This window comes from Rhinoraja longicauda, chromosome 6, assembly GCF_053455715.1.
Source record: "Rhinoraja longicauda isolate Sanriku21f chromosome 6, sRhiLon1.1, whole genome shotgun sequence".
Classification (NCBI taxonomy): domain Eukaryota; kingdom Metazoa; phylum Chordata; class Chondrichthyes; order Rajiformes; family Arhynchobatidae; genus Rhinoraja; species Rhinoraja longicauda.
Window position 1 is genome coordinate 69,882,675 of NC_135958.1, and position 22,732 is coordinate 69,905,406.

At 39.1% G+C, this 22,732-nt stretch overlaps 1 protein-coding gene across 1 annotated transcript in view; it reads right to left on the bottom strand.

The window, feature by feature from the left end:
• Nucleotides 1-20,235, bottom strand: part of nploc4 (NPL4 homolog, ubiquitin recognition factor) — a 47,632-nt gene extending 27,397 nt beyond the window's left edge. Inside the window, exons 1-6 of the mRNA XM_078401280.1 lie at nucleotides 20,086-20,235; nucleotides 12,311-12,391; nucleotides 10,843-10,955; nucleotides 8,861-9,052; nucleotides 7,174-7,222; nucleotides 2,910-3,004 (exon numbers count right to left, since the gene is read on the bottom strand). Coding sequence (XP_078257406.1) covers nucleotides 2,910-3,004; nucleotides 7,174-7,222; nucleotides 8,861-9,052; nucleotides 10,843-10,955; nucleotides 12,311-12,391; nucleotides 20,086-20,100 — 545 coding nt within the window. The 5' untranslated portion in view covers nucleotides 20,101-20,235. The remainder of the gene's footprint in view (nucleotides 1-2,909; nucleotides 3,005-7,173; nucleotides 7,223-8,860; nucleotides 9,053-10,842; nucleotides 10,956-12,310; nucleotides 12,392-20,085) is intronic.
• Between the last annotated feature and the right edge of the window lie 2,497 nt (nucleotides 20,236-22,732).

Sequence of the window (22,732 nt, forward strand, 5' to 3'; positions counted from 1 at the left end):
AGTTGATCTGTTTAGATGCCTCCAAATTTTCCAATTCTTGGAAGAATAATGCAATATCCAAGAAAAAATAGTTTGTATGGTCTAATGGGATTTAAATTATCAATACTTTAGTGGACTCTAAAAGAACTAACAGTAGACTCTAAAAGAATTCTAAAAATCTAAAAATCCGGTATTCTGGCAGCAACACCATTTTTTGGAATGAAAGGCTTTGAGATAAACAGCATATAGATGATATAGAACAAGTCAGCTTTTTGTTGGCACATACAAGTAACTAAGAAAATGCATAGAGAGCAGTCAGCTCTCTGATGACATGGAAACTTCAGGGCATCCTCTAGAGACATTACGTTTCGTAGGTGAATTTAACTAGTATCACTTACATGCTCAAGTACCATGCAAGGCTGTCTTTAGGGAGTAAAGGGTGAAGTCAAACATAGATTATAAAGATCCTGAATTTAATTGTTCGGTTTGGATCAAATTAACGAACATTTGTTAAAGCAAGTCAATAGCATCACCTAAATTACAGAAAACTGCACCAGCATAATGAAATGTCAGTGAGCAATGAATTAAGATGCAGGAAATATATGCATTTCACATCCAATTTTTTCAAATCATTCACAATTTCCTCTTTAAACAATTTCACCCACTTTCCCATTATTTTAATCACAATACTTTGGCAGTTCTAACAAACAAACACAGAAATAGGAAGACAGGACAGGTGAATGGGTGGCTGAGGTGTTAGTGCATGGGGCTGGAATTTAGAGATTTGAACCATGCTATGTACTAGAGAGGCAGGTTGCACCTGAACTGGAGGGGGGGCAATAGCCTGTTGGGGAGGTTTGCTAGTGCTACCCAGGAAGGTTTAAAATAGATTGTAGGTCCAGGGGACAGGATTCAATGCAGTAGTGAGGTAGGCGGGAGGCTAGAAGTCAATGGCAGCGAGTTCAGTGGACAGAATAGGCAGGAGCCCTACGGAACAAAGAAAGACAATTGGATGAAACTGCATTTATTTCAATACTAGTGGCCTGTCAGGCAAAGAGAATGAACTCAGGGCATAGACCGGTACGTGTGAGTGGGATGTTATAGTTATTATTATGGAAATCTGGCTAAGAGAGGGACAGCACTAGCAATTTAACATTCCCAGGCCAAAGGTGATATAGGTGAGATAGAATTTGGGGTAAAAAAGGGGGTGTGGGGGGTGCTTTATAAAGGAGAACATCAGGGCAGTCAGTATTCAGAGATGACATTACTGAAGGAATGTCTAGTGAGGCAACATGGGTAGAGCAGAGAAATAAAAAGGGACCTTATTGGGATCGTACTAAAGGCCCCCAAATAGTCAACGGGAATTAGAGGAACAAATATGCCAGGAGATTGCAGACAGCTGCAAGGTTAACAGGTTTCATCACAGTGGGGGATTTTATCTTTCCCTATATAGATCATGACAACCATAGTGTTAAGGGCTTAGATGAGGTGGAATTTATCAAATGTGTTCAGGAAGATATTTCCACAGGCAATATGTACAGGGCAAAGTTTGACTTTCTCTTAGGGAATTGGACAGCAAGTGACTGAAGTGTCAGTGGGTGGGCCTTTTGGAAGCAGATGGTATTAAACAGAAACTTGCAAAAGTTGTTTAAAGTAGGTTATCTGCAAGCAACAGGACATTTAGAAAGTGGAATGTTTTAAAGTGTGATAGTGGGAATCCAAGGTGTGCATGCTCCTGATGGAACAAAAGGCAGGGCAGTTGGAAGTAAGAAAATCTGGACGACGAGAGAAAATTACACACCATTCAGGAAAAAGGAGGCAGCATGGGTCAGGTATTGGCAGCTGGGATCAATTGTATCCCTGGAAGAGTGTCGGAGATTGAGGAGCATTCTCAAGAAAATCAGGTGGGCAAAAGGGGGACATGAGATAGCTCTGGCAGATAAGATTTAAGGAGAACACAAAGAGATTTTATGTATATTAAGGGAAAAAGGCTGAGAGAGAGAGAGAGAGAGAGAATAGGGGGCTTGGAAACCAATGTGGACATCTAAGTGTGGAGCCTCAGGGGATTGCGCAAGATTCTTAATTAATAATTTTTACCACTGAGAAAGACATGAAGACTAGCAAACTTGGAAAGGGTAATGGAAATGTCCTGATGATAGTCTGTATTACAGTCGAGGAAGTGCTGGATGTTAGACACGGATAAAGTGCTGGAAGATTGGAGGGTGGCTAATCTTGCACCTCCATGCAAGAAGGACTGCAATGAAAAATCAGGGAACTATAGACCAGTAAAACTAACATCTGTGATAGGAAAGTTAGCAGAGAGAATTCTAAGGGATAAGAGAGACATGCATTTGGAAAGACAGGGGTGGATAAGTAATAGCATGATTGTGTGCGAGATTGAGATTTTTTAAGAAGTAACCAAGAGGCTTGACAAGGCAGGGCCAAAAATGTGGTCTACATGGGTTTTTTAATAACATTCCGCATGATAGGCTGCTCTGGAAGGTTGCATTGCATGACTGGATACAAGGAGAGCTAAATGGGTACTGAATGACATAAAATCATGAGGGACTATAGATTTAAAATGGGAAAGAAAAGATTTAATAGGAACCTGAAGAGCAACTTATTCACAGAGGTTGGTGGGTATATGGAACAAGCTGCCAGAGGAAGTAGATGACGTGGGTACAATAACAACATTTAAAAGACATTTGGACTGGTAAATGGATAGGAAAGGTTTAGAGGGCTATGAACAAACACAGGCAAATGGGACTAGCTTAGATGGGGCATCTAGATTGGCATGGACGAGTTGTGCCAAAGGGCATGTTTCTGTGCTGCATGATTCTATAACTATAAACCCAAGATATGAACCACAACCCAAGTAAAATTGATAACTAGACAGATTTAGAATAGACACTTCTCCAAAGAATACTTACTTATCAGCGCCACCAGTCAGTTTTCGGATGTATGCATGAAATGACATGTGTTTAACTGGTGGATCCAAGTGATTGAGATAGTCTTCATCAAAAGGCTAAAAATATATAAAATAGATAAGCATAACTGCAGCTTACTTCAAAATGTTTTGCATTACTTGTGCAAACATAATAAATCAGTACATGAATCCTAATAAAGTGATTAATACAAGTGGAGTGATGTTGAATGAACAGATTAATTAGTAATGTTGCTATTAATACGAGTTAACACTATTTCTTGTTTCAGGTACTCACTAAATAGTAAATGTGCAACTATTTACTGCTCATATGGTAAAATACAACTTTTGGGTTTAATAGAATAATCCAGATTCTTAGCTTTCCAAATTCCCATTGTTCGCTATTTGGCATTTCCAAAGTAACCAATTCACAATTAATATAAAGAAAATATTGTAAGATATTCCTTGAATTATAATCCAGACATTCACCCCTTCATTAACCTGTATAACTAAACCAAACCAGCGAAGTTCCTCGCTGTGCAGATTACCTTGTAAATGCAATCACAAACTTCTGGGGATGGCCTGACAATTGGGAAAGTTGTCCCAAAGACTAGTATGCAACAGCTTTGCAAGATCATGCTCACGATCAAATCTTGCAGTCAATACAACCAACTCCAACATCCTGTGCCATCGGCAGGATAGACCCATTAGAGATGACACCTTAGTGATGCTAAGGCAGGAAGCTGCCTCCTGTTACTATCTACCCTCCCACCACAGCTGATCAATCAGTGCTCCTCCATGTTTGAATAACATCTGGAAGATGCACTGAAAGTAGAAAGGGCAGTGAATGTACATTGGGTAGAGGACTTCAATGTCCATTATCTAAACTGGGTTGGTAACATCAGATACAAGTGCCAGATGGGTGGCGAGTATAGCTAATTGATATGAGAGATACATCTACTTGACTTTGTCTTGTCACTCGACCATCTATGGCTCATTCATTTGTCTGCGAGCATAAGGCGTTCCTATTGTACAGTCCTCATGGATATAAAACTACTGCACACCAAGTACACCATCTGTTGTGTTATGGGGCACTGCAATTGTACTAAGAGGGATATGGCACATATCAAGCCAAGAAGCACATGGGAAGCTTGCCCTGCACATTACCAAACAGGATTTTGTGCAACAAATTGATCATTGTTGGGTCTAGATTATGAAACCCACTTCCCAAAAGCACTGCGAGAGCACCTTCTTCAGAAGAACTCAGATGTTCAAGGTGGCAGCTCACCATCACCTACTCAAAGGTAATCAGGGATGCTCACCTTCTCCTCAGTGCTCAGATCCAAGAAAAGATCTCCCATAAAACAGCAGCTTCCTAATGGGGCCAAATCTGAGACATTGTGGAGTTTTTCAAATGCCAATAGCACCACGTGGTAGAAACCATACAAGCTCATTCACGGAAAAGCTTTGATAGCAGATATGCCTATGAAAATCTAATCTTCCTCCCTCAGGGTCAAGAATTATCTAACCATCCAGCTGAAGAAGGGTCTCGACCCGAAATGTCACCCATTCCTTCTCTCCTGAGATGCTGCCTGACCTGCTGAGTTACTCCAGCATTTTGTGAATAAATACCTTCGATTTATACCAGCATCTGCAGTTATTTTCTTACACATCCAGCTGTAAACAAACACAGCCAATCGCATATGCAGGGGGGACTTTATGGGGACTTTTGCCAACAGTTACAAGTAATTTGTGCTCAAAACATTTATCTATTTTTATTAATTTGCAATGATCTGCCTCACTTGTTTTACGTGCAAAACAACGAACGGGACAATATTTGACTGCATCAAAAGAAAATTTAATCTCATGACAATTTCAAATCACAATCTTTCATCAACAACCCCAAGAGAAAAAAAAAATTCCCAAGTTAATCCATCAACATTCTTTATAAATAGAAAACACTCCATTACAGTTCCTTTTGGCCTTTCTGCCCCAATGAAAATAAAGAGACGCAGAAGCTTAACTTTATTTTCCCATTGTTGGCAGCGTCTTAGCACATCTTCATGGTACTCTCTTTGGGGTCATCTCCCTTCCTACAAATTGGCTAGCAAAACTGCAAACATGCCCAATAATTGCTTGTACAAATTAATTTCTGCTCATCTACTCGTTTTAATAATGTCTACCTACCTTTTCAAAGGCATACGGTTTGGAACAGCTAGTTTCCTCTGTTTATGCACAATGACTATATTTGCAATGAATATATACTCCCATTCCTTAGCTGCACCCACAAAATGATATTCCACACTGGCTGAAGTACTGCCTCTTTTCAAGTTCACAATTGATACCGTCACCAATTCAGAAAACCTAATTGCATTAGAACGTATGTTTAGTAAAATTTTAAAGTACTCTGTCATAACTATCGCTGACTCTAAAATGTATACATGTGGATTGTAATTCTCCTAAATATTTCAAAGTGCAATGAATTTTCTCTTTTTTTGTTGTAAATGCGACATGTCAGCTTCCACCTCAACTTAAATGCATGTTTTTATTCATGCTTTAGTCTCTAAAATGTTTATATAAATGTTTATAACTGAATATCAATGGATCGGGTGCTTATGATGGAAGGAAGGGATGAAAAGCACCAGTTAATATTTTTTTCCCTTTTCTTTCCTGGGCCTACTGTGTGCTGCCAGTATTTCTTGTTACAATGTTCGACACTCAGCATTTATCTTGCAAACCATTAGCCTGAATCTGCCCTCAGAATTCTTGTTTCTATTAAGCATTCTTCTGCCCACCCCTTGCCTTTTAAGTATCTACAAGTTTTTGTATCAGCAGGTACTTCTTCGTCCATAACTGCCCTCCTCATCTTCTGGTATCTTCCCGCAGAGCTTCTTTTGTTAATTTTTGGACTCAATGCATTAAAGCCATTATTGAGTTTAGACAATGACATGATTTCTATTCAATTGTATCATTTTCTTATTTTATTTCCCTTTACAGTAGTCTTTTTTTGGACCCATTTTCCCCTTTTCTGTCCTACTTTCTTGTCGAAACTTTCATTGCTTCTAAATCTCTTTTCTGGTCGAAACCAGGCACCATATTACATAGACTAAATGTAAAGAATGGGTTATTAACTTATTATACATTGCTTTAATCTGCATTGAAAACAAATGGAAAACTGAAATATTACACCAGGAGATGTTAACAAAACAAGCGGTGATGTGGAATTTTGCTTAAAGTATCTTGGAAACAATGTCAATTGCAAGTTACATCATTGGCAGATACAGCAGCAGAGACTGCATTAACAGCTTACTGAATTATACATCAAAATCAATTGTTCTCCAAATTCCATTATCACAAACTACAAGACTAATATGATGGCATCAACAACCTTAAGAGAGATTGATTTTTGTTCTAAACTGACAGCATTTGTCTGTCTGCAACTCTCCCAGAAACACAAGAAATCGATTAGAAAAGGAGACAGTTAAGTGTATGTTAACTGAGAAACAAAAGCGCAAAACACACACCACTCAAAAGGGTTTTACAGTTGTTTAGCTAGCAAAAAAAATCACAGGATAAAAGACAGGTCTGCAGAATTAACTAATAAAATACCTACTCTCCTTTCTAAAGGAAAACATATATCTCAGGTAAATGTTCACCCAAGTCCAAGACAACCCAGGTCATAACATCAATTAATCTTTCAGCCACCATCGAAAACAGCTAATTCAAAATGCTAATTTTATTAGCAGAAAGTGTTCTACAAAATGCCACATTTAAAATTTTATAACTTCTGCTGTGGATTTCAATACTAATTCAGGACTCATTAGACTTACTGCACAGTTGAAGTAGAATTAGTTAGGTTGTTAAGTAAAGTCTCTCAATGGTATTTGTTGGAAAGTGCTCGGAGAATTAACATTTAAGCATAATAGGGCAAAATTGAATTGAAAATGTTCAAATCTGTATTGCATAGAATAATTAATGTCCTTTTTGACCAAGAATTAATCAACTTCAAACATTCAGTGGAATGATGGTCATGGCTTTCATGATGATATTTCCCTCAATTGTTTGTTTAAAGATTTTTATACAAAAATTGAATTTCGCAAACATTATTAGCACAGAGTTAAAAGTACTATATGCAGTCTAAAATGCGCTTGCAGTGTAGCAATTACAAAAGCATCTTACACTGTCTTGATCAATATTTTAAGATAAGCTTAAATATTCTGAAAAAGATACATTGCTTCCCAAATAGAATTACTGATAACTTTTCTTCTTACCTCTAATGGTACACAATGAACACATTTACCCAGTGCACCATGCCGACACCTAAAGAAACATATAAATTAGAAATTTAACAAAACCTATGGGGCACAATTTGATTTGTGCAAAAAACATCTTATTACTGCTATCATTTTACAGTTTGACTTTAGGATTTTAACACAAGTACTGGCTTTCTTACTTTTGTATAGACTTAATTATTTGGGGTAAAACAGCGAATATGGCAGATTAATTTAATTGGCTAACTTTTACGGAGTTAATCAATCGAGGAAATCCTTCTATAACTCAACAGGTGTAGGGGATAGAGTAACAAAGTGCATATTACTGGACTCGCATTCAGAGTCTTGGACCATCGAGTCAGAAGCATAACCTTGTGCAAACAAAATGGTAAAATGTGAAAGATAAATTCAAGCAACTAAATCAGGAAATCATAAGTTAATTGCAATAACCAGGAAATCACCAGACTGTCATTAAAGTCTTCAAAAGGATGCAAACCTGCCACCCTCATCTACTTTGAATATACGACTTCAAACTCAACAGGCTCCTCAATTCAGGAGCAATTATTGCCGGTCAGGAAATGCTGACATTGTCTATAACATCCACATTCCATAAACAAATGTAAAAAAAGACAAAGATATTCAATTCCTCTGAAGCTATAAGCTTTAAAACATGAGAGATGTCAATATCCCCATAATTGAATAAATGAATACCTCAGTCTTTAACTTATTTTGTCTTAGTCAATGGTTAGGCAGAAAAAAGCGAAAGTGCGGGACCTGAAGTATAAACTAGATTTAGCAGCAGTGCTGCTAAACCTAGTTTATATTTCATATCACACACTTTCGATGTTTTTCCAACAATGAAATTTAAACAAACTAATCTAATATTTTTTAAATTTAGGGGGTTGTATGCTGAACATGGTGATCTCAGAGCTTTCAACACATGTTCACCAAATGGATAGGAAATGATTAGAAGGATAAGGGCCAAATATGGGCAAATGGGACCAAGTTAGATAGGGCACCTTGGTCAGCATGGACAAGTTGGGCCAAAATGCCTACTTCCATGCTGTACGCTCAATGACATTTAACAAACACAAGCTTATGCTCTGATAGGATGCCAAAACATTGAGTGCTGCTTAGTCAGTAGCAAAGAATAAAAAGTTCAGGATGAAGCAAGGAGATTTGTGCAAAAGCCTCATGTTTCAAGAACTGATTTAAAACACATGGTAAAGTCCTTGCATGTTATCCAATTCTTCTTACTGTGAATAATCGTCAAGGGAGCGAATAATTTAAAAAGAGAGCCAACTGCTTAAGTCTTGGGTACAGAAGTTATTCATTGGTGCTAGAGCACTTCCAGCTTAGGAAATTAAAAAAGTTAAAATTAAAACTTTGTGGCGGGACTCAGTACGGTCCAGCTCCGAATTAGACTAGACACCTTGTAGTCCGGTTAGGAAGGTTTTATTTTCACAGCAAACGAAGAGCACACACCCAAAGCACTCTCTCTCCTCACACACACACAGCACTCCTCGTGACCGTGTCACCTTATCACCAAAACCCGCCCCTCGTAATCACCGTGCTGAGGGCTCGATCATGGAGTGGCCAAACACTCAGGTGGCGCCACAACTTATTATATCCTATTAGCATTTAAAAATTAATGCTATTCAATAGATTGCTGTTCAAAAAATCTTACTGTTGATGGTCCCGGTTTCTATAAATCTTTCCATCTTGCTTGTTTAAATACTGGTCAATTTCATCCTCCACAATATTCACTGCAGATGGGGTTAAAACCCGTGGCCCTCCATGAGCCTGAGACAAAGTCTCCATGACCTGAGTAGAAGTCCCAGCATCATTTGATGGAAAAAGGTACAGCAAGTCGCCATGTCTAAGGGAGAAATATTATAATAATCAATCAAATCAAATACAGATATTCACATTACAACGGCACTTTCAAAAATCTCCTATTGACAAGGAAAAACTTTGATAGTTTAATTAACCCGAACTTCCCTTCAAATGGACTCGTACAGCATGGAAACAGATCTTTTGGCCCAACTTGCTCATGCCGACCAAAATGCCTCATCTACATTAGTCTTACCCGCCCGTATTTGGCCTGTATCCCTCCAAGCCTTTCCTGTCCATGTACCTGTCCAAATGTCTTTTAAATGTTGTTATAGTATCTGGTTTAATCACCTCCTCTGGCAGCTCGTTCCATATACTAACCACAGAGGGTGTGAAAAGATTTGCCCCGCAGATTCCTATTAAATCTTTCCCCTCTCCTCTTAAACCTACATCCTCTGGTTCTTGATTCACCCACGAGATGCAATTTTGTTTTATAAGTAAAAGAAATATGGTTCAGAACACATGAACAAAAAACTTAGTTGGGCTTTTTGCTTTGGATCTACTTTTATTAGTACGCATAGTTAATTTGAAATGTTTATGTCCAGGTACTTTTAAAATACAGTTGATCAGGGTCACTTCATCTGATCATTATTCAGTGGCCTTCAATGGAATTGTTTATATCGGGGGTCAAACATCAAGCCAGTGTGTAATGGCTTCCCAAATGGTAAAGATTCGCAACTAATACAATAATGGTTTAAAAGACAAATAATTGGTGCATAATTGAGAGGAAAGGTTAATAGGGATACGGGCCAAATGGGACCAGCTTAGAAGGCATTGATGAGCTGGGCCAAAGAGCCTACTTCCGTGCTGTATGACTTCATAACCATAATAATTATTCGCATGAAGTCAAAATATTTCAACCCTAATGTTCGATTTTCATTTCCCCACAAATGAAATGGATATTGATTTTATTGCATTCTCCCAGAAAATAGCAATAAATTGTGTACTAACTAAATATCAACTGCACTCACTTCTATTATAAGTAAATAAGTAGCCTACGATCAATTTCTTCATACTCAATAAAATAGTAGATATTTCCCATACGAAGTAGTTGTGGAACAAACCATTCACCTATTCCACTAAGGCAACTTCAGTGAAGGAACATCTGTGCAAGTATAGACACAAAATACTGATGTAACTCAGCGGGTCAGGCAGCATCCCTGGAGAACATGGATCGGTGATAATTTTGGGTTGAAGCCCTTCTTCAGAATTCTTGAATCAAGAATTTAAAAGTACTTAAGTCTGAAGAAGGATTGCTACCCAAAACATCGCCTTTCCATGTTCTCCAGGGATGCTGCCTGAGTTCCTCCAGCATTTTAGATCTATCTTTGGTATAAACCAGCATCAGCAGTTCCTTGTTATTACAAACCCATGCAAATGTCTCTTCCCCAATGCCAAAGTAATTTAACTTCCATCAAATCAATAATGCAGGCACTTTAATAAAAAAATTGATTTTACTGAAATTATGGAAACAATATACTTCATAATTATATCCATTCTCTGTAAAATTGCCAACAAATTACTTCTTGTACAATGTTTCCTGAATAAGCAACCCATTAGAAACACTTTCTCAAAATTATGCTTGTAAAGTGTTTATTAATTGCAATAAATCTTAGGGATAAATTGATCAGGAGTAACATGTCCACTTTAACACTGCTGTATTTTCATCATTAGTACCTTATATGTTTTAAAGTGTCACTTAATCATACATTTCTTTCCATGATCTTGATCGTCTGAAAAGTACTAGAGGAAAAATGAGCAAAAACCAATACGCACTTGATTTTAAGCAAGGACATCGATTTATTCGTTGTAGGGGAGATTTCTCCTGTTTTATTTCTGTTAAGATATACAGAAAAGCCATTGTTGGAACAACCAAATTCCTTTGCAACCTGAAAACGAAATAACAAAACTAAATCACAATTCGAAAACAAAAAATGTTAAAAATCATTTTCTGATTAAATGCACAGCTACTGACCAACATTTATTTCTACCACTCCAATAACAAAATAGACAAATATCTTCAGCACTCTCTCAACCAATCTCACCTTTTTCTCCCCAGCTGAAACACTCAAACTTCATAGTTAGTAAATGCCACAACCGCCTCCAACTCAACTGACTAATTACACCATTAATAGTCTCGCCCTCGCACTCCCCTCACCAAGGCCTACAGTTCAAGATTCAAAATATGGCCATCGTTTCCATAGTTCCATTGTTTTAAAATGTGAAACACAAATCAGGATTGGTGGCAGGACTGACCCAAAAAAGTTGCTATCAGATGGAGTGCTCACATCAAGGACAAAGTCATGGTCAACAAGGACTTGAAGACGGCGACAAGTGTTGGAGTAACTCAGCAGGTCAGGCAGCATCTCTAGAAAACATGGATAGGTGACGTTTCGGGTCGGGACCCTTCCTTAGAATGATTGTGGAAGGGGCGGGGAAAGAAAAGAAATCTGGAAGAGAGAAGGACAGAGCCTAGCAGGTAATAAGATGGTAGGGGTGAAGAGGACTTTTTGAAGGACTTTAAATGTTCCTTCTCGCAGCCACTGACTGGCTCTCTCCCTAGTTCATGGCCTGCCCTGGCATTCACAAAGTTGAGCCCTTTACAACCCATGACTTTAGAATTGACTATTTACCAGTTGACGTTTTACTTAAATAAATTGGCGAAGACTGTCGGTTACCATTTTAAGCCTAACAAAACTGCTGGAGTAACACAGCGGGCCAGGTGGCATCCAAGGTTACCACTTTAAGTTGTGCAAGGCCAGATCTAGGTTTGATTACTGGTGGCTCCTCTCCCACAGAACTGTGGACATCAAGAATAGATTGCTGTCAGTAGAAGTTGATTTGCCATATTCCTTCATGCAAAAACTGAAGGTGCTTTTGATGGGGGCCAACATCCACTCTAACAAAAGGATGATATTTAAGAGAATTCAGGTCACCATATTAGTTTCGGGAAACTAGATGGGCAGGAAAAAATTCACCTACCCACCAAATACAAACTGTTTTTAAGCCTCTCTGAGATTTCTAGTTTTACATTGGACAGACTGAAGCAACAGGATTCAGAACAATCTATCATTCAATTGACAACATCAATAAATACTTGTGTAAAGCAAATAAAAAATAGTTTAACATTTTCATTAACATTTTCATTAATTATGAAAAGGCCAAACTGGTGAACCTAAAAGGGTAACATACAAGTTTAACTTAACTCCCCTGAAACAAACTTGCTATGCAAACAGCTGATTACCTTGTTCAATAATTGGGCTCCCGTTTCTCGTTTCCCCACATTAATCCGTTTCATGCCATGCGGTGACTGGATACGGACAACCTACAAAAAATAAATTAATACATTATACATAAGTACATACAAAAATGACAAAACTTTAAAGATTTTTACTAGAATGACATGGGATCTTCCAAGACATCCTTGATTAAACAGCAATTACAGCTGTTCCATACAGAATTACAGATGACTTTATATAAAAATAATTTGCAGTTGAGATTTAAGAAAGCTTAATAAAGGCCTGACAGTTAAAGTGGCTACACAGCTGAATTGACATCATACTGTTATATATGACAACAGCAGGCATAAAGGGCGGGGGAGAAGAGAGGCACAAGTTCTTGCCGCAGGAGATTGCTGGTGGTTTTAACCCTTGTGGGCCCAGAAATTAATTTGCCGCAGCGTAGAGTATATTTTGCAGTGCAGCAAGATAAGCAGTATAACTACAACCAAAACTGTAGGTTAACTATTAATACCACAAAAACCACAAGCAGATGGATGCCATTTAGCAGAGTCTGTGAAATTCAGTTTTGTTTTAATAAAACATAGGGCACTTGAGCATCATGACTTGCTGTTGTCAGCTTGCACTATTCTAAACCTAGAGTTCAGCATAAATACATTATAAATTTTACACATTTTCTTACAGAAAATTTAAAACTTTGCTAGCCACCGATTCACAACAATTTTGCAGCATTACAATTTATAAAGGCAAAGTGTAAAAGGAATTCCCCGTATTACTAACTCAAAATCGTCATAAAACAGCCACGAGCATTTGTGACACGTGTTAATCCTGCTGCCTAATGTATCATTTATAGGCTCCCTGATATATAAGGAAAAGTAAAATAAATTATGTTTAAAGTATAGACTTCCTTGTATAAAAGGAAACGTTGAATTAATGATGTTTAAAGTAAAGGCGTCCTTATATAAAAGGGAAAGTTTAAAAAAAATTAAATCACCTTCAATCTTAGGAATTCCAATTTTAATTGCTATAAAATCTACAAATATCATGGGTTTTTTTTTCCCCTTGTTCAGTTATTCCCATGACAGTAGCAACAGTAGCAGGATCACGCCATGATGATGTGTTCAATATTTAATTAGCTGAATTTCTTTGGTTCTACAGAAATTTACGGCCCCAGTTGTTTTCTAGTTCGAGCATGCTTACCAATTTGATGAGAAGTGATCAAGTCAGATTACTCCATAAATGGTGAGGAAAAACATTCACAAGATGCACAATAGTTTATTTCAGACATTACTTGTTACTTTTAACTCTAGTTAATCTACCTCACAAGTATAGCTATGCTGTCACAATATTGTTTTTGTTTTAGTTTAGTGTAGTGATACAGAAACAGGGCCTTCGGCCCACCGCCGACCAGCAATCCCCGCACACTAACACTATCCTGCACACACTAGGGACAATTTACACTTATACCAAGCCAATTAACCAACAAATCTGTACGTCTTTTGCATTATTTCACTGTTTAATGGGATAGATCCCACTGATTTTTTGGTGGCGATTCCAATTGGACTTTGCACATGCACTTTCAAGCACAGAAGCCTGGGATGCAAGGGCAGATGGCACCAGTTTTTCATAAGCTTCATCCCCAGGTCTAGCCTTTTGGGAATTCCTTGGCATTACACTGGAAATATAGTTTCGCAGATGCAGCACAGTCAGATTATGCCAGATCATGAGCCTCAAATTAAATTATCATGTATTTGAGGTCTACAGATGAAGCCCTAAGGAAATGACATTAATTATTTAATAGTTTTAAATAGAATGTGTAAAATGATGTGGGATCTGGACAGAATGGATAGTGAGCTGCATTTGGAATATTGTGAGCAATTTGGGGCACCATATCTGAGGAAGGCTCTGGAGAGGGCCCAGAGGAGGTTTACAAGAATGATCCTGGGAATGAGTAGGTTAACCTATGATGAGCGTTTGTCGGCACTGAGCCTGTACTCGCTGGAGTTTAGAAGAATGAGGAGGGACCTCATTGAAACGTACAGAATAGTGAAAGGCTTGGATAGAGTGGATGTGGAGATGATGTTTTCACTAGTGGGAGAGTCTAGGACAAGAGAGCATAGCCTCAGAATTAAAGGACATTCTGTTAGGAAGATGAGGAGAAATTTCTTTCGTCAGAGGGTGGTGAACCTGTGGATTTCTTTGCCACAGAAAGCTGTGGCGGCCAAGTCAGTGGATATTTTTAAGGCAGAGATAGATTTTTGATTAGTACATGTGTCATTGGTTATGGGGAGAAGGCAGGAAAATGGGGTTAGGAGGGAGAGATAGATCAACCACGATTGAATGGCGGGGTAAACTATATGGGCCGAATGGCCTAATTCTACTCATATGCCTTATGACCTCTCTTTGGAGGGGTCAAGGACACAATGTCACAGGAAAAAGAATTAAGAGTGATATTAGAGAAACCATTTAATGCTCCATGGGTTGGAATCTGGAGATGCGGTCTGAAAGACTGGATGAAACTCATTTCACACATTTCCATCAAATCTCACAGCAGCCTTCTCATCTCCAGAGTAAACTGTCCCTGACTCTCTATTCTATCCCCGCAGTTCCTCATGGCAAGAACTATGGTCCAAAATTATTTTGTGGACCCACTCTGAACAATATTTTTGTACAACCAGAATTGCACAAAACACTCCAGTTGAGGCAGTACAAATGTTTTACAAAGATTCAGCACAACTTGCTTGTTGTTATACATTTTACCTCTATTGATTAAACTCAGAATAATGTATGGCTTTTGACTGCATTCTCAACCTGTTGTGTCACGTGCAACATTTTATGCAGACATGCTCTCAGGTTCCTGTGTGGTTTCACCTCCTTTGGAACAAAATTCTTTATTCATGCTGCTTATTTTTCATACCAAAGTGCAGCACTATATTTATCTGGATAAGTAGCCGTGTCGTACTGAAGAACTTCATTTTCTAAATATATTTAAAATAGAAAATAATTGAAAACATTATTACTTGTGTTTAAATGTTCTGTATGTCAGAGATATTCGAAAGCTTTTGATGTTGCTTACAGATTTCACGACAAAGCTCTGGCCCCAGATGTTTGCGGCAAAGGCAGGACCTATACAACGTGCCACCCACAGTCTATCAGTTATTCAGCCAGGCCCCTGGGCTCCACCGTAAAGATGGTTGGGGTGAAAGGCATTCTGCAACTGATGAGGATGCATGCGAGTGTATATAGGTAGTGGCAAATGTAGGCAGCTGGCTACTCTCTAAACTCAGGAAGCTCATAAAGACACATGAAAACTGTCAAATCAATAGAAGATTGCTTGTTCCATTTTTGAAATGTGGCTGACCCTAACCAGCCATGTAACCAAGAACAGAAGTAGTAAAGGATAGTTTTGTGCGCAGGGATTGTGTTTCACAAATTTGATTGACTTGTTTCTTTAAGAAGCAAGGACAGGACCACAGATATAATCTACATGGAATTTAGCAAGGCCCTCGATAAAGTTCCACACGGTAGACTATTCTAAAGGTTAGATAGCATGCAATCCGAGGAGAGCTAGCTAACTGGATACAGAATTGGCTTAAACATAGAAAACAGTGGGTGGTTATGGCAGGCTGTTTCTCAGATTGGAGGCCTATGACTAATGGCAGGCCTGAGGGATTGGTGCTGGGCCAGTGCTATTTGTCATCTAAATCAATTATTTGGATAAGAATTCACAAGGCATGAATAGCAAGTTTGTAGATGACACTAAAATAGGTGGTATCGTAGACAGGGAATGTGTTTATCAAAAACTACAGTGGGATCTTCATCAGCTGGGCAAGCAGGCTGAGGAATAGAAAATTGAGTTTAATTCAGATAAGTATAGGTGTTGCATTTTGGGACATCAAACCAGGGTAGAATCTTCACAGTGAACAGTAGGGCCCTAGCGAGTGTTGAAGAACTGAGGCATCCAGGAGTACTAGTACATAGTTCCCTGTAGCATTGCAGATAAATAGGATGATAACGAAGGGCTTTGACCTACTGCCTTTCATCAGTCAGAGTATCGTATAAAAGTTGGGACATTATCTTGCATTTGTACATGACATTGTTGAGGCTGCATTTGGCATATTATGTTCAGTTCTAGTCACTCGGCTAAAGGAAGGATGCCATGAAGCTGGAATGAATGCAAATAAGATTTGTCATGGTGTGAGCTACAGGGAGAGGTTGAGCAGGCTAGAGTTTTATTCCTTGCAGTGCAACTGGCTGAGGCGTGATCTTATACAGGTGTATAAACAATGATGAGGGGAATAATGTGGTGAATGTACAGAATCTGGATAGAGACAAAAACCTGAGGGCATTGGTTTAAAGTGAGAGGGGAAAGATTTAATAGAAACCCAAGGGGCAACTTTTTCACACAGAGGATGCCTTGTATATGGGACAAGCTGCCAACTAAAGTAGTTGCGACAGGTACATTAACAACATCTAAAAGACGTTTATACAGGTACATAGATAGGTAAGGTTTAAAGGGATATGGGTCAGGTGTGAGCACCTGGGACAAGCTTAGATGGAACACCTTGAATGACATGGACAAGTTAGATCGAAGGGCCCGTTTCTGTCTTGCATGACGCAGTACTAAAATATATACGACAACGCAACTAAAACAAAACCCAAGATGTTTTTTTAGATTTTTGGCCAACTTAAAGAGTCAATATTCCCAATGTCAGAATTTTTAATACTAAACTTCTGACAACCACACTTGTGGACTTCTTGACAAGCAGTTAAGAGCATCAGTGCAATTCAAACATTGCACTTTCTATTAAAGGATACAATCTCCTCATCAATATTAAAGTACAGATACATAGTATTTCTGAGACACTAATGGATGTGGGTATATGAAAAGGAAAATCCAAACTGAAAAGCACACTCAGTCATAGTCATACAGCACGGAAACAGACCCTTCAGTCCAACTCATCCATGTCAACCAAGATAGCCACATCTAAGCTAGTCCCATTTGCCCACACTTGATCGACACTCCGCTAAGCCTTTTCTACCCCATGTACTTGTCCAAGTGTCTTTTAAATGTTGTTGTACTTGCCTCAACTACCTCCTCTGGCAAACTATTCAATATCGGGTGTGGGGCATTCTGATCAATACCATTGAGGATAATAGATTAATGTTCATGGCGATTTGATTGAAGCCTCCATGATGAGATCAGGAAACACATTAAGAGCCATCTCAGGTATTATCATACAATTAGAGGATACTCGATGCAGTCAGTCATGTCACTGAATATCCTGTTGCTTGTACATCTGGGGAGCCATCCCAAAACACTAATAGAAGAGACATATTCTAGGTGCCTGGGTATCTTCTTTTGTGACAGACAGTTGATAAACAGGTACAAGAAGCAACTAGGGAAGCAAATGATATGTTGGGCTTTATTGTTAGGGTGTGTTAGAATACTGCATTTGGAAATGACTAGAGAACAGTATGTAATTTTGAGCCTTGTATCCAAGGGAGTTATACATCCAGTTGTAGCACATCTCAAATAATGGGATGAGTTTTTTGGCCAATGGAGAGAAGTTCAATAGGTCTATAAATTGGACATCATCTATTGAAAGGAGACTGGCCAGTTGGTATCACTATGAGGAGAAAAGTCAATTATCATCGTTCTTTATCTAAAATTGCTATGCTTAGTTGCTAACTCAAAAACTACGTCAGATGCAGGAAGCTCAAGCCTCTTCAAGCAAAACCAGAAGAAAGTATTTCCACAGGTAGGATGAAAGTGCTGGAGTAACTCAGCAGGTCAAGCAGCATTTCAGGAGAACATGGATAGGTAATGTTTCGGGTCGGTATCCTTCTTCAGGGTAATCTATTTCCACTGACAACTGGGTAAACCCATATCCATTAACAACAGAGAAGTCAGATCAAAACTGGTGTAGTCATTGCAAAGAGTCACAACTGTGACCGACAAGCGAGTCAGGAAATAGTGTGCACTCCAACCTCTGTTGGGCAAATGGACCTGTAGTCCCATGGAGCCATTTTCCACTTGTTCAACAAGGGCCTGCTTCTACATTACTGCCAAGCACAAATGGCTTGACTGACTCTTGTGACAATAGGAAAGCTTTTATTTCTCCTGAGTACCTGACTGTACAGATTAATGGAAACTACATTTGCTATTATACTAATTATGTCTGTCAGAGAGTTGGAATGCCCCAGTTTTACATTTGCCAGCTTCCCTTCTGAAACACTACAGTCCAATAAACACTTTTCTTTCATTGCTTTCTAAATGTCAGTGTTTGAACCAAAAAGTATAATTTTAAATGGGGAATAGATTTACATCCCAATGCAGAGTTCACACTTGAAACGTTAAATATGTTTATTGGTTTGCAGATGTGAACCAATCTACTGAATGTTTACACCATCTCTTTTTTGAAACTGATTTCGATCTAACTGCCTTGGTCTTACTACATCATTCAACTTCAAACCAGTTTTATTTTAAAATTTTAATTCCTTAAAACACTTTAACATCTGTTTGTCTTAGCCTGCAAAGATACACCGACAAAGATACAACAGCTTCTATACACTAAGAGTATATTACAAAGTCGATTTTTGCAAGTTCATATTTGCCCTTTTCTTTTAAAAATAATGATTTTTTTTAACTTAATCTCTCAAATGAATAATTTATACAAAATTATATTCTTGACCACAAATATGCTGTGAAATATTTTATATACTGGATAATTCATTTTATGTTCATGTTGGTGAGCACAATTTTCTATACTTCCTTAACTTCTTTTCAGTCTGTTTCCCATTCCAAAATGCACAAGATGCCACCAGACCATTGTTTCTAACTAAAACAGTTATCCTTCCTTTTGTTTACTTGTTCAAACTACAATGGCATATTAAACCTCCGCCACTGCCCAAAATTGCAAACTCATGCTGAATTTAACCCCACAGAAGATACTAGCAACTCCAACTAATTCACGCCATTCTTCACATTCACCTCCATTCAATCTAAGAAAACTTGAATTATAAAAAAGGGATCAATGAAAGCAGTTGAATATTATTAAGCCCTTTAAAAAAAAAGAGCCTGAAGAATGAATCTGAAAACTACAGAATTGGTTACAAAAGACTAATCTGTGTGGTGGACCTGGAAATAATATCTGGCACACTTCTAGCAGTTTCATACACTGCATTTTGGGCCAAGTCCCCCAAAAGAAATAACGTTGACAGAATGCACACAGACGTCCAATTCTTGCGTGTCTCCTCCAGTACTCCTTTCCACAGGACAAAACTGCGAGAGTAAAAATAATGGCCAAAAGGCAGAAACAAAATAACTCGACAAGCAGGACCTTTGGAGATTGGAGGAAGGCCATTGGGGGGGGGGGGGGGGGGGGAAGAGAGGAAGAGAGGAAGAGAGGAAGAGAGAAAGAGAGAGAGAGAGAGAGAGAGAGAGAGAGAGAGAAGAAAGCCACCCAAAGGAGATGGTGATGTTCAGAGGAAGGTTATGGGGCTCATTGGCAAAGGGTGCAGGTGATTCTCGAATCTTCTGGCCCACGTCTGCTAGGTAGGTGTGTTTCAAGGCCCGTGGTTTATTATGGCTTTAAAGTGCTGCCTCACTGTTGTGGACGCGGTAGCCGCGCCGGGCCTTTCCCCTCACGCCGCCGCCATCTCCCCTCAGCCGGGCCCCGGGCAACCTGCCTGACAACCAAGGCAAGGCAAGGCAAGCGTCGCAGCGAGTCAGTCAGGACCCTTCCCCCCCCCACCCAAAGTCGCAGCGTTTACTCACAATACTCTCCGCCATGCCGCCTCTCCTCCTCCTCCTGGCCCTTTATCTTTGGGGGCAGAAAAAAAATATTAGCTTCAAATTTCACCGTCACTCCGAGTGTCACCCGAAAAAGCAACCGCCGCCGCGTCCAGTGCGTGGTAAACAGTTCCGCCTCTCGTATGGTCCCCTCCGCACTGGCAACTCATCTGAGCTCTCTGCACAATGTAGTGACAAACTTCTTGCATCTGCATCTACATAATATTAATGTTGCATCGACATAGTATTGATGATGTTTATGCAGATTGTCCGCAACACTTCACGTTTATAATCGCATTGATTTACATGCAGATCTTGAAGAAGAAAAATACATTTATTTCACAAAATGCTGGAGTAACTCAGCAGGTCAGGCAGCATCTCAGGAGAGAAGGAATGGGTGACGTTTCGGGTCTTCAGAAGAAGAAGACATGCAGATAATAATTAGTATTTGGTTTTGATCGTATCCACAAATAATTCACAGTTCCAAATAACACCAACGTTTGACCTCTCTATTTTCTGTGTTTAGTATAGAGTTAGAGTAAACCTAGGGGATATTGCAGCAATGAAAATGATAGTTTCCTGCGAAATTGATGTGGTCAAAAAGTTATTTTAATCGAAAATATTTGGAAATAGGAATTGAAAAGCATAACAGCAGCAGGAGCTGGACATCTGAAATGCATACAGAAACTTCTGGTATACTCAGGGTAATAACTGTTTTTTTTAATCATAATAATAGAATAATAGAAAATAACAGGAAATGCTGGCAATAGCCAATAGGCCAGGCAGCACCTGTGGAAAGAGAAACAGATTTCAGGGCGGCATTGTCAGAGACCCGGGTTCAATCCTGACTGCAGGTTCTGTTCCTACGGAGTTCTCCCTGTGACCGCGTGGGTTACCTCTGGGTGTTCCGGTTTCCTCCTGCATTCGAAAGGCATGCAGGTTTGCAGGTTAATTGGCTTTTGTAAATTGTCCCTAGTGTATAGAACAAGTGTACGGGTGATCATTGGTTGGCATGGACTCGATGGGCTGAAGGGCCTGTTTCCACGCTGTATCTCTAAATTAAACTAAACTATAACCAAACCAAACTAAACAGAGTTAATGGTTCAGGTTGAACAATTTTCATTTCGCTTCTTCTCATCCTTAGCTGCTATTAACAAGCATTAATTTCCCTTGCTTAGATGATATCAAAGGCCATTATCTGAGCAACCTTTGTCTACTCACCATTCAGACATTTCCTTTGTCCTCCCTTGCCCTCCCTTGCCCTCCCTTTCCCTGCAACTCAAAATCTACTTGTTTTCTAATTTTTCAGTGTTAATGAAAGCTCCTCGACTTGAAGCGCTACTTCTACACTCCCAACACATGTTATCCTAACCACTAAATAAACCCAGCACCTCCAAAATAGGAGTATCAGTATGAATAAACTGGATTGGTTAGAAACTGTTTTCTGTGTTGATGGGAATCTCAGGATGGTCTCAGGAAGAAGCTGAGAGGTGTCAACTATTTGACAATTCTGTCTGAAGCTGACTGTACATGCACTTACACATGGGGTTCTGCCATGCATTGAAAATAAGGATGTTCTTGAAGACTCCTCCTCCTTTTAGCTGCTTGTTTATCCATAACCATTCATGAGTGGCTGTGGTAGGACTGCAGAACTTCAGTCCGATCCGTTTGCTACCGACATCAAATACATACTGAGACAACTAAAGCTCATTATTTAAAGCAGGGGTAACACATCCATGGTGTCCTTGCTTACAAAGGTTCAATTATATCATTCTTTTTGGCACTTTAACCATTGGAGTCATTTATTGAATCCTCCACCACACTTAAAATGCACATATCATCTCGCATATCATTCACATCTGTCTCTCAGAAAAGAAAACAATATTCCTACCAGCATGATAGCCAACACTGGCATTTTGTGCATGTGACCCGTTATCCACTGCCAATTTTCCACAGTTGGTCTACTGTCTTTATAATGGCTAATTCCAAAGATTTCACCTCAAATCAACCTAATGACCTCACATTACATATTATGCCATTAGTCAATTTGTGAGCAAGTCAGCCAATTTCTCAAAAATAACATGGGGGTTAAGGGTGAATTGCTGAAAAAGTTATGTAAATAGAGAAGCAAAATAAACTGTTTAGTTTAGAGATACAGCCTAGAAACAGGCCCTTCAGCCCTCTGGGCCCATGCTCCCACTGACATCAATATGGTGGAAAGATAAATGCTGGTTAGGGTAAATACTCCTTTTTTTCCCTTATGCTTTCTGTACAATTTGCACATTACTACTGTCATTCATTTTGACTTGCCAAAAGTGTTCCGGGAAGTCATGACTCCACATCTTATTGTCAACAATGAGTTATGAACTTCAATATTTCCAGAAAGCTGGAAGGGGAATGAGAAAGGATAAAAATGGTCAAAAATGCTGCAAGGCTCTGGTTGTTGGAGGTCCTGTCAAACCTTACATTAAACACCATTATAATAACTCCACAAACTTACTGCATAAGCCCCACAGAGGATTATCCTATCCTAAATGGAGCAAAATCTGGAACTGGGTGGGTTGATATGAAGCTTTCTTGTCTTTGGACCTTAGACTTTAGAAATACAGCGTGGAAACAGGCCCTTCAGCTC